This window comes from Calliopsis andreniformis, chromosome 8, assembly GCF_051401765.1.
Source record: "Calliopsis andreniformis isolate RMS-2024a chromosome 8, iyCalAndr_principal, whole genome shotgun sequence".
Taxonomy (NCBI): domain Eukaryota; kingdom Metazoa; phylum Arthropoda; class Insecta; order Hymenoptera; family Andrenidae; genus Calliopsis; species Calliopsis andreniformis.
Window position 1 is genome coordinate 2,782,119 of NC_135069.1, and position 23,327 is coordinate 2,805,445.

Here is a 23,327-nt window from a genome sequence, read left to right on the forward strand (position 1 = left end):
GTTTTTAAGCATAAGCTTGTCTTTACAAACGAAGAGCTTGGTTGCTAATAAATTACTATATATTTAAAAAACAATAACTTGTACATTATTGCTCCTGTTATAAAAAATATTTTTATAAATCACGTTGACCACGAGTGCTTAAACATGTGTTGAGGATTTGTTAAAAGAAAAAGTTATTTGACATCGGCGACTATCATGACCTTGCACCTGTATCTATATATACGATGTTGCGTTGTTGTGTAAGTTGACTCATCCTATATGTTAATGGTTATTGCCGTTACGCGTCACTAAAATTATATCAAAATATTTATTCCATGATATGCCGAAATATACGTTTTAGCAAAAGCCATTGTCAATCTATATGGGTTGAGAAGTTTACAAAAACGATGAAAAATGCAACTTAAATAACAACGCATATGTGTCTCGCATGTGATTTCAAAGTTTCAAATTTCAAATGTCAGTGAGAGATATCGACGAAAGGAGGTCGAGAGCGATAGTTAGAGAAAGAATAAAAATTCTTTTCACGTAAAATTGACCAAAATAGCACATGTATTCGTTAACATATTTTTAAAGGAAGGACTTTTGCCACATACGCAAATCCTTCGCAGTATTGCCTTTCCAAATAAATATACCAAAAATCATCTGAAGCATGTTATACCTATTCGAAAGGTAACTTCGTAAGAACAGAAACATTTAAGTTTAATCGGATGATTATAGAATTCAAAAAACGGATCATTGTATTAGCCTCCTATTGTGTATTGTGACGACATTATCTGTGTTCCACCACAGGGATGTTCCTACCTTTACTGACAACGGGTGACATAACCTAACCTATGCACCTGCTTACAATCATGCATTAATATCCCCCCTACTTTGTAAATAAATGAATACAGCAAGCAGGTTACTACGGAAAATTCACACTACGAGTCTTGACATCTCTTTCAAACTCTCCCGACGTGAAACTAAGGTAATAGATTAATTGTACGATTCTTATTTTTTTTTTTTATATATTTATCACTGATGATTTCACGTTGCGCAACGAAGCTAATGTTTCTTTCTGTTTACTTGTCTCTTCGATGACTTTACGAGGTCGTCTATACAAATTTTACGAAATAAATACTTGCAATATATATTCCAACCATTTCTAGTTCTACTTGAATATTTTACATGCTTGTAACCTTTATGTCCTTTGAATTTAGAGTACATATGAGCTTATGTTTACACATATCCATATTTAGTGTTCTACTATTTCTTTGAAATTTTATCTTTGTCATAATTGTTCAAGTTATTATCTGAGTTCTTTGCATGCTACGCAGTGCAAGCAACTCTGCTTATCTGTAATTAAATCATGAGTGATCGGTACTTTTAAACACAGATGGCAATACGAATGGTAATGGAATTATATGACTAGTACATGAAATTGAATGATATGTGAGAATTGATTAGTGACAATATGTTTTAGAATACAAATACAATATAAAATTAAATACATAGGGAAGTATCTTAATACAGTTAGAGGAATGTCAAAGTACATTACATTACCTCTGATTTTTTAACTAAAAATTATGGTGGTCCTAATGCACGGAATTGGAAACATCTATTTTGTATCTTATAACATGTTTACCTAATTTTTAAACCTTTTGTAAAAATAAAGGTGATGGTTTATTAACAATTTATTAACAAGAATAATTTGACAATTGTATTGTGAAATATTATGGAATTGTGCATATTTGTGTAAATTATTAATAATTTTAATAATAAAAAATTGATGTATTATAGCAATACAATAGATTTTTCAGAAAGTTTATGTTGATATGCTTTTTTAAGAGTTGATATTCATAAATTGAGAAGTGATAAGCAGGTAAGGTACTATAACTCATTATAACAATCTTTAATGTCTTTTGATAAGCAGAAGATAAAAATGATAGTAATCTCATCTTATTTTGTTTATTCATTATATTTTTATAAAATTTATCTAGTGAAAAGTATTTAAAAACTTACAGAAAAATTTACTTTTGTGTTCTTCTTAATAAAAATCTATATAGGTTTTCTAAATTATCTTTATAGATGCCTTTATAATTTTTTCATACTTTCAGAGTTGTTGCTATGACATTGTTCTACCCTGGACTACTTGTATGTCAAGATTAGCAGTAAAACAAGTATTTTTGAGAAACTTTTATAAAAGTGTAACTGTACCTCAGACATTAATATCATATTATCCTAATTTGATGGAAATTATGGCAAATTCAACTGCACAACAAAAGTTCAAGCAAACAGCTATGGAGTCCTTTTTGGAAACATATTATAATCCCAACAATAGCTGTGAGATGCCATTAACTTTTCCTACAGAAAATTTACAATGTAATAATAGTTCCCAAACAGTTGGTCTTGGGGTAGATTCATGTGTTGAAACACCAATGTACTTGAAAGATAAGTACTTGGCAGACAAACAAAGGTACAAAACAATGAGGCAATGGAAACGTGCCAAAAAAGGTAAAACTATCATTTTATCATCAAAAAAGGATTAATACTCATTGTATAATTTTTCCAGAGAAGCTGGCCTCTAATTCCGAAGAATTTTTTATTCTGAGATTATTGTCCTTCAACATTTTGGCGCAATACCTACTGGAAACTTATCCCTTCCTGTACAAGCATCATGACAAACAGGCATTATCTTGGAACATTAGGAGGCAGCTTCTCTTGCAAGAGATTATAGGAGCCCAAGCTAATGTTAGTTTTATCAAAAGAATCATTATTCTCATGGAATTGAAAATGATATGAAAAAATTTTAAATATTAGAAACTATATGATTTGCTAGTGAAATTAAACAAATTTGTTTCTAACTGAGAATTATGTTACACTGATGATACATCAAATTAATTAATAAGTGTATGTAATTTGTAGGTAATATGTCTGCAAGAGATGCAAGAAGAACATTTACAAGAGTTTCTAATTCCATTCAAAGGGTTGGGTTATAATTATTTATATAAAAAAAGAACAAATGATAAGAAAGATGGTTTGCTCTTTCTCTACCGTTCTGATCAGTTTATTCTTAAGGAATACGTAAAAGTTGAACTTTATCAATCGGGAATAGAACTTTTGAGTAGAGATAATGTTGGGATTGTTGCAAAGCTAGCAATCAAAGAATGTCCTGAAACAGAATTAGTGATTGCCACAACACATTTACTATACAATCCCAAACGGAATGACGTGAGATTGGGTCAAACGCAACTTCTTTTAGCAGAAATTGAAAGAATTGCTTTCATTGAAAATACGTTGTAAGTAATTTGTTCTTTAAGGCTTAAGGTATTTGCCGACGAAAAGAGTTTGATTTGAAAGAGAAATAGTATAATGCAAATTCTAAATATTCGCTAGGACGGGGCCGAAATATTTACCAATTATATTGGCTGGCGACTTTAATTTAGAACCATATTCTGGAGTATATAAATTTATTACTGAAGGAGCATTTGAGTATCAAGGAAAAGGAAGAAACCTTGAGCCAACGGAATATCGATCTCTATCAAATTCCCTAATTCCACCTCGCCTTTATATCACGGATAATTGTCAACATTTTAATATTTTGAAGAAAAGATTACGTGGAGAAGGGATTGATAGGGTCATGGTAAGTGCAGTGATATGTATACATAGATGCATATCTTTTTTTACATACTTTTCTGTTGAAGTTGACAGTATAGTTTGATTATAATTGAACTTCATACATTATTTACAGTTAGAAAATAGCGAGAGTCTCACGTCAGATGAAAATTCACCCACACAGTGTGAAATAAATGCAGACACAACTGACTCTCAAGTTATAGAAATTGTTCATGGTCACTATGCAAAGTTCTCTTCTGGTGTTCTCACACATCCATTCCACTTTTATAGTGTATATAAACACCAAAATCGTCAAGGACAACGAGAAGCTACCACTAATCAGGGTGCGTGGATTACGGTTGATTACATTTTTTATAGTGATCTGGAACCTGTTGAAAAATTTAAATTACCAACGACAGAGGAGTGCACGGCTTTACCTACGATACCAAATTTTGCAGTTGGTAGTGATCATCTTTGTTTAGGAGCTACTTTTAAAATACGTAAATCGAAACTTTAGGTGAGAAGTTAATAAGACGGTGTATGATATAAAAAAAATTCTTTATAAATTTCTCATATAAAAAATTCTTTGTGTTAAGTATATGAATATAGGATATAATGTACATACAAAGTGAACGAGTTTTTTTTAAGAAGAAAAGAAATTATTTTCGCTACTTTTTCCTTGACGACTATACTGCGGAAAATGATATTTCTATAATCTGTAATGTAGAATACAGTACACAGTGTATAGATAAAACTGATTTAAAACAAAGAAAAAAGGACTTAATATAAAGCTTTTAAGTGTACAATTATTGTTATTCTTTCGATCGTAATTTATTAAGTAAATTTAGATATATTTTACTGTAACGAGTCCGACAAATACATTGTTAAAGGTCAAATATTTTATTTCTTAATAAGAAAATAAACAGTTTAAACGGGATCAATATCGTTATTTATTTTTTGCGTAAAATTGTAACATTAGCGTTGTTCACGGATGGAATTACTTTTGTGGTTTTTAGAACTATATGTCCAAGTACCTAGTTAGTGTAGTTCTATTAAGATGTAAATTAAAGTCTACTAAGCTAAAATGATATCTTTATTTTATCAAGTAAAAGCCATGTGTATATTTATGACGACAACGTACTTCGTTAGTATTAGTCAGAGATGTACAATCAGAGCCAACTACAAAGATAAAAAAACCCATTTATGTAAAATACCATGATAGGCTTTTATTTATGTCTTATATTCATAATATAATAATGAACAGTAGTACTTTTTTTTACAGAGTTCATAGTGAAAAGTGCATAGCATTTTTACGTTAAATTATATATGCATTATATTTTCTTATGATTTTTCAAGAACCAATTTATTTTATAATCTATCTATTTGAAGAAATGGTTTTACAAATATCAGGTACGTAATATGTTTTTATAAATTTTTGGAGGGCAATATTTTGCGAAAAATTTTCATCTGTAAAACACACTTGCAATGTTTGAAATCCGCGTGCAATATAATATAGTTAACTGTATTCAAATTAAGCTGCAATGAATATTCGTAGTTTTAAATATTTAAGGATTATATATAATACCTAGATGATTTTCAATATTTGAATTACTAAAATAATTGCAACATAAACGATAGAAAAAACTGGGAATTTTTAAGTGTTAAAGAATAGAACTTTGAAAATTAAAATGAATGAAGTTTTTATTGCAAATACTGACTCATTTTGTAATATGGAACTTGTTTCGAAAGCAGTAAACAGTTTACCATAAAATATGTAAATTTAATTCTACAAATAGCAATGGAAAGTCAATATCATGAACGTAAGCAGCACTTTTCATCGTGAACATGTAAGTTAATAATTAAATTATTGGTCGTGGATTATTCAACTGTCCCGTCAGAGTATAAGAAAATGAATATTGTCCTTTACAGTATTATGTGGACTTTAAAATGTTTTACTATACCTCTCATTGTTTAAAACATAATCGTAGTCATTTAACCATTACGTTTATGATTGGAACGTCATTCGAAATATACCAATTATATAATTCGTACATTGAAAATTAGATGTCGTTTCGACTATGCGATTCATGTAGCGTACGAAATCGTATTGAATTGAATTTATAGATTTATGATCAAGTCAGTTTCTTTGGTACTGAACGATCCTCGATATCACGTTCATAAATGTAACTATGAATATTCACATTGCAATAACAAATTAAGTATATGCGCAACCTACTTTCTAAATAAAAAATTATTTATAATAATTGCATTCTTTAAATACGAAAAGAAGTATATTGTTCCATAGTTAAACTTACGATACCTAATTATGTCTTCACGGAAATTTTACGACAGAAAATCGAAGTCCTTGTGAGAGCACTAATTATCAACTGTCATTCAAATGAGATACTTATACACGTTTCTCTAAAAAAATTGTTCGGCTACTGACTTTATAAGATACATATTTCTTTTCACATTGAAAATCACACTTAAACATATAAATCTATGATGTTTCTCGTGAATGTTCTATTCATTTTTCACAATATATTACACCTTATAATACCTTCAGCTCTTTTTTACACGCTTAGTTGCTTAAAGTAATGTCTGCAGAACACTGACATCATTGAGGGCGGAGCGTCAATTTTACATAATAGTTTTTCTTCCTTCTCTGTTAATCTTTCTAATGATACATTATATTCTCTGTCAAAAACACCTAAAATAAAATTTCTATGAAAATAATAACGTTACAAATATATTGTACTTCCCTTTGGTAAAGTATAATATACCTTGATCGATATTTCCTCTACCCAAAACAGTAAATGCCAAAAACAAGATATCTCGATATATAGAAAATAGAGGTTGGTCAGGTGCTTGATTTTTGCTTCTTTCTAAGGCCACTCTTTTTATGGGTTCCGTCAAATCGTTTCGACGAACATTTGTAATCACTAATTGCATTAACCTGAAAGTTATTAATCTGTTATACGGACTCTGAACTGTTGACTAAAAGTATTAATAAAATAAAGTTATTTTCACTTACGTTTTGTCTTCTGTAACGTTAAGCTTCCACTGGAGATACATAGGTAAACGATCCATGTGAAGTCTTTCATTATCCCACATGGTTTTCACACCTACCGCGCCGTAATTAATTTGTTCTTTTTTCTTATCATTATTCAACCATAAATCAGGAAGGTGACTCGTTAAGTTAATTCTTTCAAAGTACCATATAAGATTCCAGTACACTATTGGATGTTCCTCAATAAATTTATGCTTAGTAAGACATGTATCACCTTCTTGACTTAAGACACTTTCTAGCTCTTTCCTTAGAACCAGAGGATTCAAATATGGCACTGTGATAGGTTCTAGTAATTCTTTTGGCTTATCCAAAAGCTCAACTAATGCTCCCATTAAAGGATCACTTTTCCTTTCATTGTCCTCGCACCTTTGCGAACATAAAAGTAGAAACGCTATAAAGGCACCATTAAAAAATAGATAATATATTCCTTTAGTTACCTGTAATCTAGTATCGTTATAGTAAGTAAAGGTACTGTCGCTTTATCGCAATACTGACAGACCGTATTTAAATTCGAATCTTCTGGTTGCCAACCAGCCATTATTTCTTCATCATAAAGTATAGAGGCACAGTGATGACATCTACTAGCACTAGAAAGTACAAGTTCAATGGCAATTCTTTCGTCCAACTCTCTAGATCCTTTTGGATATAAACATTCCGACAAGTCACACAGCGCGTAAGGATCTACGTTTCCATCTCCTATTTTGAGACAATATTGTTAGAAAAAAATCAGTATTTTATGTATAAAAAAAATGTTTATGTTACGAACCTGACATTCTAAGAGCTTCGTTTCGATCTTGTAATGATCCGTCTGTCATAGAATCTAATGATTCGTGTGATGCTCCATGCACTAATTTATGATCGCGTTCTTTAAGTTTTACAGGAGTACTAGTTGCGGAAATCGCTTCTTTAATCTCGTCAAACTTTTTTACTACAGTTGTAGCAGCTGATTTCAGGCTATTTAAGCCACCGAGTATTATTTCATTAGATTTCTTCCCCGTTAAACTAGTGGGACTGAAATAATTATTTTCTGTGTGAGTAACGCAAAAACGAGAGTGATAAATGATTTTCCATGTTTATATTAATGTAGAATTTGCCTTACGCGAAGCTTAACTTCAAACTAGAGCCTAGACTCGACAGGCTCGAAGTAACGCTATCTTTCTGGGACCAAAGACTGCTCAATTCTAATCTTTCTCTCTCTTTATCTTGTTCGCCTTGTTGTGCTACAGAATGCGGCATTGTTTCACTTCTTTGCAAATGACCGCCTATTGCTACGCCACCTTCATCTATAGTTTGATGAAATGTTGCGCTACGAGGCAAGATATTACTGGAAAAAGTTATGAGATGCATTTCTAATAAGCAACTTCTAACACTATAGCAAACGCTAAAGAGAAAAAAATGTACTTTCGAAATAGAAGTGGCCCTCCAGGTCGTTCTTCAACATTATTAAAGACAGTCAACGTGCATGTCGAACAATTTGAATCGTTTTCCTCAGACGGTGAAACGATTGGTGTTTCATCATTCATTAAAGCACCCAAAGGGTCGTTTTCTGTAACTGGTGTGCGTATGGGACTTTTCAATGGTGATTCAAGGTTTCGAACCAATCTAAAATCAAGATAAATGAATCGATACTTTTTACAGAATGAAGCTATAGTTGAAACAGTGTAAACTACTTTAGAAATTACCTTTGGTTTAAAGGTAAATTATCCACTTCTTCTGTTTGTATTGCATTTAGTGCTATTGTATCTTTAACTATACTGTTTTGTCTAGGAAGTTTTTTTATCTCAAAAGGTCCATATTCGGGTAGATCTGATGTGGAACTTGCTTTAGTAGCTGTAGAAAAAAATAAGGCAAAAAAAAATACTGAATTTGCGTTTGAAAAGTGAAAAGTTGGAATACATTCTAAACTAGTATTTACAATCACTATGTGCTGCTTCAGTATCTTGAGAGTGAGAACTATCGAGACTGGATCTAGAAAATGCATGTTCCATACTTGCAGTTTTACCATCAACAGTTAATAAATCAGCATTTGAACTTAATCGTCTTCTAGCACTTCTTTTACCAGCTCGTTTAAACAATGCCGCCCCGACTATAGCATTTCGTAATTTATTCCACATCAATTGACTGGAATTAGTCATATCGGATGGCCAAGTTGCTTCGAGCACAGCCTAAAAGTTTCATAGTGATTTTATCTTAAATGCAACAGGCTAAAGAAAAATAGAAGTAAAAAAATGAACCTTATTATAAAATCCATAAGTAAGAGCATTTGGTTGGACGCCACTACGTTTCATATGAAATAACAATTTTACAGCTAATACAGGTTGCCCATAAACACCGCATAGTTGCATCATAGCTCTGTAACAAACCTAAAATCGACACCTACAGGAAGAAGTAAAACGTAATAAATTATGAGAACATAAGAGAAAATCTTACTTCTTCAATAGGATCTAAGTGTAATTTTGGCATTTTAACTAGTAAATCATAAGCCTGATGTAAAATCGCAGCTGGTTGATTAGACACTTGTAACATAGCTGGCAAATGCAAAAACCAAAGACTGTAGCACGTTCCAAGTAAACATCTACCCCACCTATCTGGCATTGCTGCCTAAAAAATAAAATATTACTTGTAAGAAAAAATTGATCGTAAATTATTAGGAAGTTTAAGCAAGTCTTTAACTAGAAAAAAAAGGAGCTAAATATAATCGAGTATTCATACTTGTTTACGGGCCATTCTTTGCGCCACCTTAATTTCATGTTTCGTTCTACGTGCCATAGGACTTCCTGGTACTATGCCAAAGGCACTTAAATTTGGATTTTTTAAATTAAAATTCTTTTGTGGTCTTATTAAATCAGGGTTTAATTTAAATGTGCGGTATGTTATCGGTTGCTGATTCGGTCCAGCTTCAGGTGGAGGTATAAATACTGTTCGTTCACTGTGCTGAGATTCATCCAACTCCAAAAGTTGTACTAAATTATATACAAGTGTATATACATAGTGATTAAAAGATATATTACGAAAGACTGCTTAATTATTTTTGATAAATCCTCACCATTTTCGTCCTCAATGCGTTCGGTGCATTCATCAAAAAATGCTAGACCTGCCATGTCCATATCAGATACAAAACTTCGTTCCTCTATAAATCTAAAAGTACAAACTGTAGTGGTATACAACAGAAATTTAAAAACATTTAACACATAGTATTCTGTTTTCAATTCTAAACTTTAGATTATAAGCTGTGCTTTCAAGATAAGGAATTAATATTTTCATATCCGAATTTCGAAGAATCATACCTTATAAACATTTGTGTTTTCACTAACATACTATAAAACTTCGCGTGAGCTTTATCCCGGCTTCTAAGAAAAGCTTGTATATTGAATAAACTAGTTGGATCTGTTGAGCCAACAGTTGGGGCTTTTGTAATTGGTAATAAGTAAGCACGGTATCCCTTTAATATAGTTGCAGTAAATCTCAGAAAAGCGTCCTGTATTTCAAGTTCTAAAGCCTGTTCTTTTCGTTTCTGTTGAAATTCTTTATCAACGCTGAATTCTTCATCGTCCATATCTAAAAATGGAATAAATGTACGTGAACAAGCAACAGCAGGGGAAAGTTAATAAACAATATTGAACACACCTTTCATGGATGAATAACTCTTTCCTAAAGAAATCAACTTCGAATATAGATGTTCCAACCAATTTCTTAACTGTCTAGCTGCTTTTTTAGGTAACAGTTTCACGTTTAAATACTTTTTGTCATCGCATATCGCAATATTATTTGTATCTAAATTTACACAGTTAACATCAGATGGAGGATCATACAGATCAAAAAATCTCGAATCCACGCCTATGAGAAATGGCAATGGTGCATGCAAAACCTAAAATTTAAAACATTTTTATGCTATGACACATCTATCAGTTATTAAAATAATGCAAGTCATTACCTCAGCTAAACCTAAGGGGCATAGAGGTATGTATGGGCATTGCCATTTAAATGGAAATAATATCATAGCGATAGCCTCGCTCACTGATGTAAGTACATCAGGACGTAATGAATGTACAAGTATTTTCTGTTCAGTTAAGATTAACAACAATATAAGTAAACAGTTATCAGGCCCTAAATTGATAAGTAACTGCCGAAAACTGGCACCAGACCTTGGTAGTGCTAAATCTTCTGGTTGTGTCAAAATCAACCTGTCTTTAGTACTTAATTGCACAAGTATTCTCGGTCTCTGTGGACTCGGAAATGGTATATCGTACAAAAAATATGCTATGTACTTTTCAATAGGAACGTTTTGCGGCTTGTTATTAACCATACTATGTAAAAAAACTAAAAATTTTTCAAACGTCTCAAAAAATGGCCAGTGAGATAAGATGCATATAGATTTACTGATGTTCAAAGACTGAGTGGCAGGATTCGTATATTGTAACTTTTCCAACTGTGATTGACTGAGTTTCTTAAGTATTCCAGATGGCTTAAACGTTATTAGTTGAGTATCAACTTCTTCATGTTCAACTAAAACAAAAGTCAAGGGAACCCTTTATTGTTTTGCTGTGTAAGACTGAAAGATTATGTAAGAACAAAAAACTATGTACGTTTTTCCATACCAGAATTCTTCATTTTCTCTGTAGATATATCAACAAGTTGTTCACTTTCTACATCTAATTCAAGTTCTTCATAGAAAGTTATTGCAGACCCATATATCTTTTGAGCCGCATCAGCAACTGTTAAGACGAACGTTGAGAACACTGGTTTAGGTTTACATGCCACTTTAGGCCAACATTCTATTGTTGCTCCCATTGGTAAGCAAAACATTGCAACTGAATTTGGGAAGACGAAACTGCTATAATCAGCCATTGGATATTTGTATAGTATAGAAGGCTTAAAAGATATTAAATTTGCTCGATTCATAGACTTCTTATAGCATAAATATACGTCGCTACCCAACATGCCTTTGTTCAAATTTTTATTGATCACACAAAATGCATGTGGGGGAGTTTCCCCTTTGTTCATTAAAATGACACATATATCTGTTACAACTAAAGAATTGCATGGCATTTTAGGGCTTGCACGTCTGTATGTGACAAAAATTCTTGCTGTTGAATTATTCACATTTGCTAAATGTCCATTAGGAGTCTTTAACACCATTTTTGCATCTTGCATTATACGTTCTTTACCATCATATATTACACCTGAAATTTATAAACATACTGTATCAGATATACTCCACTCAAACTAAGGCTAATATTTTATCTCACCTATGTCAACTAAGGGAGGCTTATCCCGCCCTCTTCTATAACATAGGTAACATTCATTTGTTCTTAAACTTCCATGATTTAAATCAGCGGGTAACCCTGACACAGTATGTTCTAATAAAGTATAGCCTTCTGGACATTGTTCATCTAATGCTGGGAATATAATGGCAAGATCAGTGATTGGAGGTTTCATATGAATATCTTTAACATGTGTTCCTTCCTGGTGCCAATCCTCCAATTGTTCTTGAGCCTCATTATCATTATCACAATCATTGTCTTGGCCAGGTAAGCCAGCAATGACAAAATAGTCCGCTACCCTCCGTTCATCCATGGCTATCTATTGTAAAAGTACACAAGTATTTATAAAAGATAAAACAACATTATCTATAATTTTAAGATACAAACAAACTTACCAACTTTAAACAGCAAAGGGGTCTTCACATGGCATTAAAATAATCCCTCCTAAACGTCTCACATTTATTTTACAATTATTATTTCGTTATTTCTTGTCAGTGATAACTTCATCCAAATAATAGTCCTTAAACCAACTGTATCGCAAAAACATCCTACAAATAAATAAATTAGTTGTTGGCAGACCATGGATACATAGATACATGAATACAAATACAAGCAGTCATACAATAAAAATTGTTGAATTTACCTCTCACAAGGACAATAACTATTTTTATTCAAACCTTCTTATTCGAATCTTTGTTTCAAACTTCTCAAGGTTATCATTTGGTGGAAGTACCAAACTTGAATTTCAAGGAAAAAGATGTTGCATTTACACATACATATATTTACACTGTTCACAATTATATTGCTAGAAACGTATCCTTCGAAAATGCAATCAAACGCATGCTGATTTAAATTGTTCACAAGTGTTTTTGTTTTCTGTAAATGCAGGAAGTTATGAACTTAACAATTATCTTTGTACAAAATTGACAGAGATGTGTCGAAACTGTGCGATAAATCGCGAAAAATCAACACTGAGCTGATATCGCTCGCGCTTATCCTCGCTGATATTTCATGTGCCTTAATAATGACATCGAAACGTTTTCCACGATTCGTTTTGAAAGTTATACATTTCTAGGTTATATGTCATACCAACTATCTTATACGCGTTTACTCTAATTACGAGTGACGTTATTGAAATGTCACGCGAATGCTCGATCGAAAATGAATATTTTTCGAATGCTATGCGTTTCCTTTCTTTATGTATACAACGAAGGATTGCGCGAGAAATTCAAGGGAAACAGCACATAATTTGAAATTAGAACTCACACAAGTGAACCTCTTGAAAACACAAAGTGTACCTCTGATTTTTTTTTTGTTACCATAAGTAAATCGAATCTATTATTATTTTTACTTTGAACGAACATATATACAATTCCTTTTTATACTTATGTTAACTATCGAAAAGTACAACTACACAATGTACATTAATAACTGTCGCAAATGTACATATTAAATCAGAGAGTTCAAGCTGGTTAATGAATATTAACGAATATTCCAAGTTGGATGGATTCGTATAAGTAACATCCGTCAATTTTTCCAGACTTTTTTTTTAAATCTTTTCAACTTCGTTACTCCCTTGCTGTTTATTTCCCTAGCTAGAATGAAAGTAATATAATAACTACGCGGAGATATAATTATTCTATTGCGTACGAATGAACATGTGTGTAACATAAAAGTGTATATTTTGTTAACGAATAAAAATATAATTTGTAGCTACGTATATTTCATAGCTCGATACTTTTTCATTTGGAAATCACTTCATTTGATTTATATTTTGTTGATAATCGTAACCACGAGAACCTTTTACAACATACACAAATTTTGTATGACAAAAGTTTGTTTTATGTTTAGAAATACATTTAATTATAAGGATTTTACATTTTTTAATATGCTGAAAAATATAGAGAACAACAGTTTATAATGTTGGATACATTGGAAATGAATATTTATTTTGCTCTATAGATTTGTGTTGTTTATTTGTTTTTGTGAAAACACTGAGAAGGTACCAGAGTAATTTTAGATGCAATACCAATGGCGGTAACAATGGTAGTAATAGAGAAGAAAATTAAGACAGAGAAAATAATAGATTATAAATAGCAGGTTTATGCACGAAATTATATATTAAGCATGGATTACGTATGAGTTTATACAGCTGTCAAATGCAATTATAGGTTAACAAGTTCACAGTCTCATGACCCGTATGTGGGTCATGTTAGTTTGGTGCATATACTGTCCTCTGACACATATATTTTTTTAAGTATTTTCCTAATTATAAAAATATTTTTAGCAATTAAAAAAATATGTCAGAATGCATTAAAACAAATTAATCTTTTTTTCTTTGTAGAACCATGATTGTGTTAAAAAAGAATATTTTACTATTATTCCTAGTTTTATATCTTTGCAAAATTAATGGCATTGAAAGCAGTTCTCCTCCGATTGTTCTCTGGCATGGAATGGGTAAATTTCCTATTATTTTATAGTATACAAAGAAGATTTAATAAATGTTAAATATTTGTTAACATACAAAGTAATATTTCAGGAGATAGTTGCTGCTTCTCATTCAGTTTAGGAGCACTCAAAAAACTAATAGAAGCAACACTTCCGAATGTCTATGTGTATTCTATACGTATAGGAAATAATGTAGTAGAGGTGAGCCTTTTGATATTGTTTTTAGTTTTATGACTGTTTTGTATTATTTACTTTTATTACATTTACTTCATGATTTGTAGGATGTTGAACATGGTTACTTTGGTAACATTAATGAACAAATATCAGAAGTTTGTGAAAGATTATCAAAGGATGAACACTTAAAGAATGGCTACAATGCTATTGGGTTCTCTCAGGGTGCTCAATTTCTGTACTTATTACTTTTAATTGTACTCATAGAATTATTTAATTGTAGTTCACAATATATTACAGAAATGCACTTTAATAATCTCTTTTTTAAAACTTGATATACTGCAGAAGAGCAGTGATTCAGAGATGCCCTAATCCTCCAATCTTGAATTTTATTTCTTTGGGTGGTCAGCATCAAGGAGTTTTTGGATTTCCAAATTGTGAACTCTTAGGAACCACACTTTGCAATCGTGTAACTCATGTAATTAAGTATGCTGCATATTCAAAGTATGTATTCTTATTAATTATGTTACTTATCTACTGTAGGTATCATAGTATCTTAATACTATTTCATTTGATTAAAGTTTTGTTCAGCGAAAGCTTATTCAAGCTACATACTGGCATGATCCATACCAAGAACAAGAATACAAGAGCAAGAGTATATTTATGGCTGACATTAATAATGAAATTCAGATTAATGAGGTACATTGTCTATACATTGTCTATGAGACTCATACTCTTGAAGACTAAAGATATTTACATGTTCTTTCAGACATATAAAGACAATCTCCAGAAGCTAAATGCAATGGTGCTAGTAAAATTTGCGAATGATACGATTGTTCGGCCACGAGAAACAGAATGGTTTGGATTCTATAAATCTGGACAGGAAATGGAAATTCAGAATCTCGAAGAAAGTGACTTATACCGCGAGGTATGAAGCTAGTAAAAGAATTTGATCAACTAACATATTAATTTTACCCAAATAACTTAATTAAATATTGCATTTTCTAGGATCGCCTCGGATTAAAAACGCTTCACGCATCAGGAAAAATTCATTTTCTCTCTGTACCAGGAAATCATTTGCAATTCGATGAAAGCTGGTTCATCAACGACATAATTAAAACCTACTTAATGTGATAAACAATATACAAATAATAATACCAAATGAATATTATATATTATATATTATCTTTATACACATAATTTTGTCTCGAATTTTGGTAATGGATATATGTATTGTATACTATGTTCAATAAATATTACGATAATAAATCAATATATTTTTACTTAAAATGATTTGGTTGATGTTAATATTAATGCATTTCCTATACTTTTAATTTGCATGTCGCCAGAGAAATAAATTAGAGTAAAAGGAAAGCACGATAGGATTAAACTCGAAGAAACGAAAGAAATTCACGGAAGAATAATGAGCGTTGGCTAGTGTCAGTCTGGGTAGACCTTCTGAAGGGGGCCATATATTTTCATCGAGCGTGCTGCTAGTTCTATCCGAGGGAGCGGAAACAACAGGGTATATTATGGAATACTATCCGCAATAGGTTCCACAATCTCGGTAGCCATTGTTTCGTGGTACCTACAGATGTGCTCCATTGTCGGTCCATCGGTACTCTTGCTCGGAAAGGAGAAAGAGAAAGAAAAAAAGAGAGACGTTTACGAAAGGAACGTATCAATTCTTTGTCGTATCAGTATATCTGTAGGCTTGTATAACGGGTGATATGCCGCGAATCAGTTCCCCGAGCATCGATGAAAATCACATTAAATCAATAACTTATAAGATACAATCTGTAACGTGAATCTAAGTACACTTAAGACTAAATTGAATTAAACCATATCAAAATAAAAAATTAATAAATCTCAGAGATATACACAGACAAAAGATACTTCACTCTTTTCTACCAAAATATGCATTCTTGAAAAATATTCTAAAATAATGCATTTCAGAAGCTGCCGAAGGGTACTAAAATAAATTCGATACTTAAAGAAGATGTCAAGAAAGTTTGAGATATTTAAACAAAAGTAGTCACAAAATAGAAACTACTTTGAAGACAGATTCCCAAACCCCTAAAAAGCGCTTCTAGGATTTTATTTTGAAGAATTCTGCAGAAGTTGCTAGCGAATTAAAGCTTCCTAAAACTTTGAATTAAAAGAGAAATCATGATACTGATTTTTACGTGACCGAAAAAAATGCGACATTTTGATCGTGATCAATCATTGCAGAACAGGTAGTTCAAGGTGATCACCCAGTAGATAGTGGGAATACCTCTCAAGGATAGAGTCACGCAATAAGAGGGTGAGTAGTGGCGGTGGCGGTGCTAGTAGTAGTAGTTGGTTTGATGCCAATGAACGAGTAGGTTGGCATAGGTTGGGGTAGGTATTCCGTTTGTATAATGTACCTACTCACTCGTATCGGACTGTCTCTCTGTGATGTGAACGCAGCCTCGGGCTTATTATATATCTCAATCTCTGAATACTACCGACTCTGTCGAAATTATGATTACCCGTCACTCCGGAGTTTCGGGGAGGGAGGAGGAGGGAAACCGAAACCCACCCCTGTTTCGTTTCCTTGCATTCTTTTTCTCCCCTTTTACACACCTGCCTACCCAAAACACATTTTCATCCCCTTGATCCTGATGGCTCGAATGTAGCTCCATTCTTTGAGAATTACGTGTTTCCGCGGACAATGGCAGAAGCTGACGATCGACTTGCGGCAGACAAGCCCAAGATCAGATCAAGAAGCTAAATAAGTCAATTAACAACATTCCATGTTCACGAAAGTCTCAAGAATTGTGGAAATTTTTGTGGCATAGCAGTGGAATGAAGTCTCACTGATTTAGTGATTCGAAAGACTGAAAGATATCGAAGGAAAGAGTTCAAGATCCAGTGATCTAGAAGATTGATGGTCGAAGCTCGATAATCAGAGTATTTTTTATGGGCAGTTTGTCGGTGGCACGTGGCAACGAAAGGAGGGCATGCAAAAAGCAGAAATTCATTTTTGTCAACGGAAAACCAAGATTGAAAACCTGATAAAAAAATCCATTCTTCGAGGATGACGAATCTCCGCGTCGATAGGCGTTGAGGATGAGAAACAAAAGGCATTGTGTTCGTTTTATCCGCTCGAGCGGTCTACCAAAGAGAAACGAGAAGGTGCTGGTATCGCAGCGGTAGTGAAAATCGAGGAACGATATTCATCGGTGGCTCCGAACGAAGTCTTCCTCGGTTGAAAGTCGACCGATGGAAAATCGTGAAAATGATATGCTGGACAATGGGTATTGTTCGAACCGATCGCCACGTCTGGCCTCCCACCATCCGTTGCTTTTCGTCTCTGGATGTTGGAATCGGTGGAGCTTCGTCGAGAAACTGAGATTCGCGAATCGTTCTTCCAGAAAACGACAGCCCAATAGGAATTTTCCTTATTCTTCATCCCCCTTTTTCACATCTGCTTCTTCACGTTTCGTTTGCATTAGTTGATTGACACGGTTCGTTTAGAAGATGGTTGCAAACGTCGATATATTTTGTGGCAGTAGCAGATGAAGGACTTATCAGAATATTAATTATTCTTTATGTAAAGTAGCGAAGAATCCTCAGAGCAGAGTCATACGCATTTGCAACCCTAGTCGCTTGTTTCAGAATATTGAAAACTAAAGGGTTAATAGCGAAACATATACATAAATTTTCTAAACGAGTAACTATCACCGCAAAGAGGGGATCACGGAAGGCGATTGATGGGGAACATAAGTCAATTCAAAACTGCGTTAATTCAATGAGATTCTGATCCATGAATGCGGATCAGGGGGCGTACGATCACTCTATTATTCGTAACACAAACCCCAGAGCAACCCTAAACACGCGGAACAATCACAGACGGTTGCTGCCACGATGACTTGTCGATTAGTTCGTTTAATCATCTGCCTGTAGAAAGTGCATCGTTTCCACTGCACTTTTCAATGTTGTACTACTTTTTTATAAAATGACATTAAATAAAAGTAACATCTTTTATAGAAAATATGTATACTTTAACTCCATTGAATTCTCCTCTCAACATACTACAAAATTCTTAATTTAAATATCTACTGTCCTCTTAAAATTGTAATTTAACTAAAAATTCTTCAGAATAAAATTTGAACAGATTACTGAATGAAATAACATTACCAGTGAGTAATGATAAGCGCTACTATTAGATCGTCTATTAGTACTCGATAAAAATGTGTCGCGTAAATTGAAGCGAACGCGAGAGCTCTCGATTGCGATCGTAAAATGCGAAACAATGAGGAAGGAAAAAGGGCCGATGTAATGATGCACCCTGTAAGTCAACAGAGCATGTGCAGCCTATGCGATTAGTTTTCATAAAAGGTGATTTTAATGGAGGCCCAACTGTTCCCCAGAGTTTTCAACAACCCCTATGTCAATGACTCCCTTTTCAATTGTTTACCCTCCGCCACCGACCCCTCTGTCCTCCCTACAATAGATCATAGATTACATGAGATGATTACCATTCAAATCGCGTTTTCGTTCGTCCTTTTGTGCGACGGTCAAAAATGGAACACTGCTCTTAATTGCGGTCAATCTCTGCGACATATTGAAAACTTTTTTCTAATCCGCGCAATGTGAAATTAAAAAAAAACATTCAAACAAATATTCTTGATAACGAGAAATACTCCTGCATGTTCTCTTAACTCAAAGCCGAATTCTAATATTTTATCGAAGACATTTGATCAATTTTCGTCACAGTCACACTAGGAATGTTAAGTATCTTCCTGCCTCGGCAGAAGACGAGTATATCTATTATTTTTCCCATTTTTTGTCGACCGTAATTCGCGGCGAATGAACGAATAACGTCGCTCTGGCGATCGACGATTCATCGGTTCGATTGATCGGGATTGAAAATCCATTCAGTGGCTCGTATTAAAAAAATCAAAGACGTGAGTATACAGCGGGGCGCGGCCGAGTCACCGAGCCGCAACGAATCATTATTTCCATCTCAATTAATATTTTAATCAAGCCTCTGTACATTGCGTTGTTCCATTTACGGACTCGTTAACGTTCGTTTAACCACCGTCTCGGAGCACACACCACCCGTTTGCCATTTGCGCACACGGCTAAGAATGATCCCTTTGTACGAATCTAGCTGATCGTTTGACCGTTTAATGCGTGGCGGACGCGAAATGAAAAGACGAAGTGAAAGGTAATCGAAAACTGGGAAAATGAAAAGGATTCGCTGGAATCGTCGCCCTTCGGCTGGCCAACGATTAGAACTAATAATTATTGCGATAATAAATAAAGAAATTCAGTACTTAACACGTGCTCGACTAGCTCATGCTTTGAAAGAGTGAATTCCTTGAATGTTTCACGAAATAAATGATTAATTAATTAAATAAACTGATTACTCTGTGCTATATTATGAGAAGTATAACTGCAGGAATATATACACGCAGAATAAAAAATAAAAACGCATAAACTCGTTAAAATATTGATAATTACTGACTGTCTGACCAAAACCTTCCACTTCTACTTACTCCCTAAAGACAGCCATCGCTCTTAACTTTTCCTCTCATAAAATTCGTGTTAATTAAATCTCCAATCTTTCCACTACGTCTCACCTTTTTTATTCGATCTACCAGGGCGCGTTCGTATCGATCACTCGAGGAAACCGAATAAACGGAAATGCATTCGTTAACAGCAAGTAACTCCTTTCGCGAAAATGCATAAAGTAGCTCAGGGATGATCGAAGAGAACCGGTGGAGGAAGAGAAGAAGATGAAAAGCGTATCCATTGAAATAATGAGGACAAAGGGGGCCAGAGAGAATTCCTGTTCGGTAGATCGCGCGAGGGTGGTCGGGGGGTGGTACGATAGGGGCGGTAAAGGATCGGCGGGATCGACGGATCAGTAGATCGGGGAAACCTGGATAGAAAACGGACGAGTTTGTGCAAGGAACAACCAAATTCGTGTGTTTCGAACTTCTAAACGTGCTCTCGAACTTGCTCCGAGGCCGAGTAATTAACGATATTTCAGGGGTAATTAAACGCATCCAATCTAGCTGAAGGGGTGGGCTGCTAAAGGCCTTCGGCTTCAGAAGTTCGAAGACGGTACTGCTCGAGGAAACCGCATTTTGTATGCACCCTTTACCCTCCAAGAAACCGCTCTATTGCCAGCCTCCCCGTCTATCTTACTCTCCTCGTCTCTCTTCTCCCTCGCCCTGCCTCTCCCTCTTTCACCGCCTCTTATCTACGTATGACTATTGCCAATAGCTCCTGCTTGCATTCTTTATCCGCAGCGCCACACCCCCTACAGGCTTCGTTTAAATGGTTTATCGCGCAAAGGGGCTTTTCTAAGATTTTTGCTGAGTCGCTGAAGACGCCATTTTCGTGAGATGGGGTGAAATGGCATGGCGTATGAAGTTCAGGAGTTTTTAGGGTAACTCGAAGAATTACTTTACTTATTTTAGGTAATGTAAAGTGGTTTGATATTAGTAGAGGTTTCACCACACGTTAAACTCTCTTAGTCTTCTTATATGAAATTAGTTAGGCAGCTAAAGTATGACTTGTCTAATTATTTGTTAATATTCTAATTCTATCGTGCCTTTAACTTATTGGATTTCACGTTTTCTCATCAACTAACAGACAAATTAGAAATTTTCTAGATCTCCCGAGCCTCTCCTGATAAATGAATTTTCAATTCGTAGTGAAGAATGGAGAAAGTAATTTGAAAATAACAAAACATCTCGAGCGAGCAGATTTGATCAGAAACTCCGTGGTGCATCGAGGAAAAGAACACAAAAAGAGCAAGTGAAGTAATGAAACCGATGGTAAACTGAAATATTGCATTACTCGCAGCATTCAGCGTGCACGAAGACATGCAAGTTGCATTAAGGAGTCGAAAAGAGAAACAGAATATTGGTTTGAAACATGCACCGACCGCTGGTGAATGAACGAAAGAGAAAGAGCCAGGGAAGGAGAGAAAGAGGAGGGAGGAGAGGAAGATCGGGTAAGGGAAGAGGGAGGGAAAGGGAGGTCTGGTAATGTGACTAAATGAATCCACTAACGGGGTTGGTTTTGCAGTAATGGAAGGGGTAATTAAAACCACCCTTCTGCGGATGCGGACCGAGCTAGATCTACTCGCCAGGGCCGCAATCCCACGATAAACTAAAATTATTTAGCAATGAAGTTTCATTCGCTTAATCTCCTTCTCCCACTGCTCTAATTAATTTCAGACGCATTCCCGACGTTCACTATTCACGCAGTGCATAAATATGAAAATTTCCCAGGTATCTTTTGCAATTCAAATTCTACTATTTCAATTGAGAAACGACCGTAAAAAATGATTCCTTCATTGAAAAAAAATGTTAAAACAACACTGCGGTTAGTTTGGAATGGAAGAAATTCTCGACGAAACAAAAGGCAACGAAAAAATTGTTCAACATTTTGTGTACTTTGAAATATATTAAAAATTATGTAGAAACTCATTCAAAATTATTTGCAACATTCTTTTTTGCCTGTACCATTGAGTATAGAAGATATTTATCAGAATAGAATACTAAATGCAATCTAATGATTTCAATCAAATTAATGTGTCTATTTTCTGAGATAAGACGTTCGTTCCACTTCTTAGCAAAAACTGAAATAAATGCTTCGCCAATTTGGAGACAGAAGGTCTCCGTGGATTAAATGCAGACCGACGAAACAGAGCGATTCGTTCGAAATAACGAGGGAACGTCGCGCGACTCGCGACGATAACGAGAAATTCCAGAAGGACTGGGCGGCCCTGGAATTCTCGATTCAGTCGTCGAGGGAACTGCGGCAGTGATGCTTTGCAAAATGGAACTGATTAACAAAGATTCAGAAAGGCGCGCATCCAATTTCCCCATTCTTCGTGAAACCATCCTCTAATTATCGGTAATTCATTTACCTGGCTCATACGATCGAGTCGACACGCTTATCCTGCTCCCAGGGGACGTTCTGTCCTTTGCCGCGCCACATCTAATTGTACCCGAACATCCCTCAATGTATTCTCAGTTTCGATGAAACGAGTTGCTTATTGTTTCCCGCGCTCCATTTTTCCCCGTAATTAGTTGATATTTTATCTAGCTTCTATTTTTTTCGAACATAGTTTTTAATTACCAACACATCTTCGGGTCTCTCCCTTCTCGAGGCCATGATGACCAATACTTTGGACCCACAGAAAGTATTGATTGTGTTGCAAATAGTTTACTACACGAAGCTTGAAGTACATCTACTTCTAGTAGTATAGCCCTAAGATAATTCCTCCGCGCGATCTCCGTGCAAAAATTCATTAACGTTATTGAAAAGAGGGTAGTAGAAGGAAAAATAGGATATATTTTTCGTTATTTGACGTTGGTGAGCGCAAACTGGCAGAAACATTGTTCGAAGGTACGAATAGCCACTAACTTTTCTCCAGAGCGAGAGATGGAGAGAGAGAGAGTTGCTGGACGAATACAAGCCTCCGTCTAGAGGGAGGAGGGGGGTGTAATCAATGAATGGACCAGGCGGACAATCCTTCTGTTACAAAAGCCTGACATTTTTCAGCTTTTCAGTGTCATTACCATAATAATGCGAATAAAAGGGAATTCTCGGAGTCCAGACTACTCTCCTTCGCTTCCCGCCCGTTCACCTTCAGCCCTGGGAGAAGGATGGTACTAATGAATAGATTTTTTCTAGCCGAGGTATGCCCGACGTAGCGATGGAGAAAAAATAACCCGCCCCCTTTCCTCCTGTTTAGATTTATTCGCTCCTATTGTGCGCGTTGTGCC

The 23,327-nt window shown here is 34.5% G+C and overlaps 3 protein-coding genes across 13 annotated transcripts; 2 read left to right on the forward strand and 1 right to left on the reverse strand.

The window, feature by feature from the left end:
• The first annotated feature begins 273 nt into the window (after positions 1-273).
• Positions 274-4,387, forward strand: Angel (protein angel). 3 transcript variants are annotated; one of them, XM_076383799.1, is made up of 7 exons: positions 274-669; positions 790-967; positions 2,097-2,493; positions 2,552-2,730; positions 2,905-3,278; positions 3,376-3,622; positions 3,731-4,387. In XM_076383799.1, the coding sequence occupies exons 2-7, from the start codon at positions 884-886 to the stop codon at positions 4,109-4,111; spliced, it is 1,662 nt and encodes a 553-aa protein (XP_076239914.1). In that variant the 5' UTR covers positions 274-669; positions 790-883; the 3' UTR covers positions 4,112-4,387. The 3 variants fall into 3 exon arrangements, with proteins under 3 accessions (XP_076239914.1, XP_076239916.1, XP_076239915.1); XM_076383801.1 differs by lacking the exon at positions 790-967 and having other exon boundaries at positions 3,731-4,384; XM_076383800.1 differs by lacking the exons at positions 274-669; positions 790-967 and adding an exon at positions 1,729-1,861 and having other exon boundaries at positions 3,731-4,384.
• Positions 4,388-4,488: 101 nt separating this feature from the next.
• On the reverse strand, positions 4,489-13,232 carry Crag (DENN domain-containing protein Crag). 2 transcript variants are annotated; one of them, XM_076383798.1, is made up of 20 exons: positions 12,572-13,232; positions 12,324-12,476; positions 11,914-12,247; positions 11,263-11,847; positions 10,599-11,170; positions 10,292-10,532; positions 9,952-10,222; positions 9,711-9,802; positions 9,377-9,627; positions 9,095-9,265; positions 8,899-9,027; positions 8,580-8,829; positions 8,347-8,494; positions 8,066-8,266; positions 7,764-7,970; positions 7,431-7,675; positions 7,102-7,360; positions 6,629-7,030; positions 6,378-6,550; positions 4,489-6,304 (listed from the first exon to the last, which is right to left on the reverse strand). In XM_076383798.1, exons 3-20 carry the CDS (start codon positions 12,239-12,241, stop codon positions 6,168-6,170), a joined length of 4,662 nt encoding a protein of 1,553 aa, XP_076239913.1. In that variant the 5' UTR covers positions 12,242-12,247; positions 12,324-12,476; positions 12,572-13,232; the 3' UTR covers positions 4,489-6,167. The 2 variants fall into 2 exon arrangements, with proteins under 2 accessions (XP_076239913.1, XP_076239912.1); XM_076383797.1 differs by having other exon boundaries at positions 7,764-7,988; positions 12,572-13,230.
• Positions 13,233-13,235: 3 nt separating this feature from the next.
• Ppt1 (Palmitoyl-protein thioesterase 1) lies at positions 13,236-15,837 on the forward strand. 8 transcript variants are annotated; one of them, XM_076383807.1, is made up of 9 exons: positions 13,906-14,028; positions 14,100-14,185; positions 14,273-14,385; positions 14,468-14,577; positions 14,658-14,785; positions 14,893-15,051; positions 15,129-15,246; positions 15,317-15,475; positions 15,556-15,837. In XM_076383807.1, the coding sequence occupies exons 3-9, from the start codon at positions 14,277-14,279 to the stop codon at positions 15,679-15,681; spliced, it is 909 nt and encodes a 302-aa protein (XP_076239922.1). In that variant the 5' UTR covers positions 13,906-14,028; positions 14,100-14,185; positions 14,273-14,276; the 3' UTR covers positions 15,682-15,837. The 8 variants fall into 8 exon arrangements, with proteins under 8 accessions (XP_076239925.1, XP_076239919.1, XP_076239924.1 ...); XM_076383810.1 differs by lacking the exons at positions 13,906-14,028; positions 14,100-14,185 and adding an exon at positions 13,236-13,252; XM_076383804.1 differs by lacking the exons at positions 13,906-14,028; positions 14,100-14,185 and adding an exon at positions 13,296-13,588.
• Positions 15,838-23,327: the final 7,490 nt, after the last annotated feature.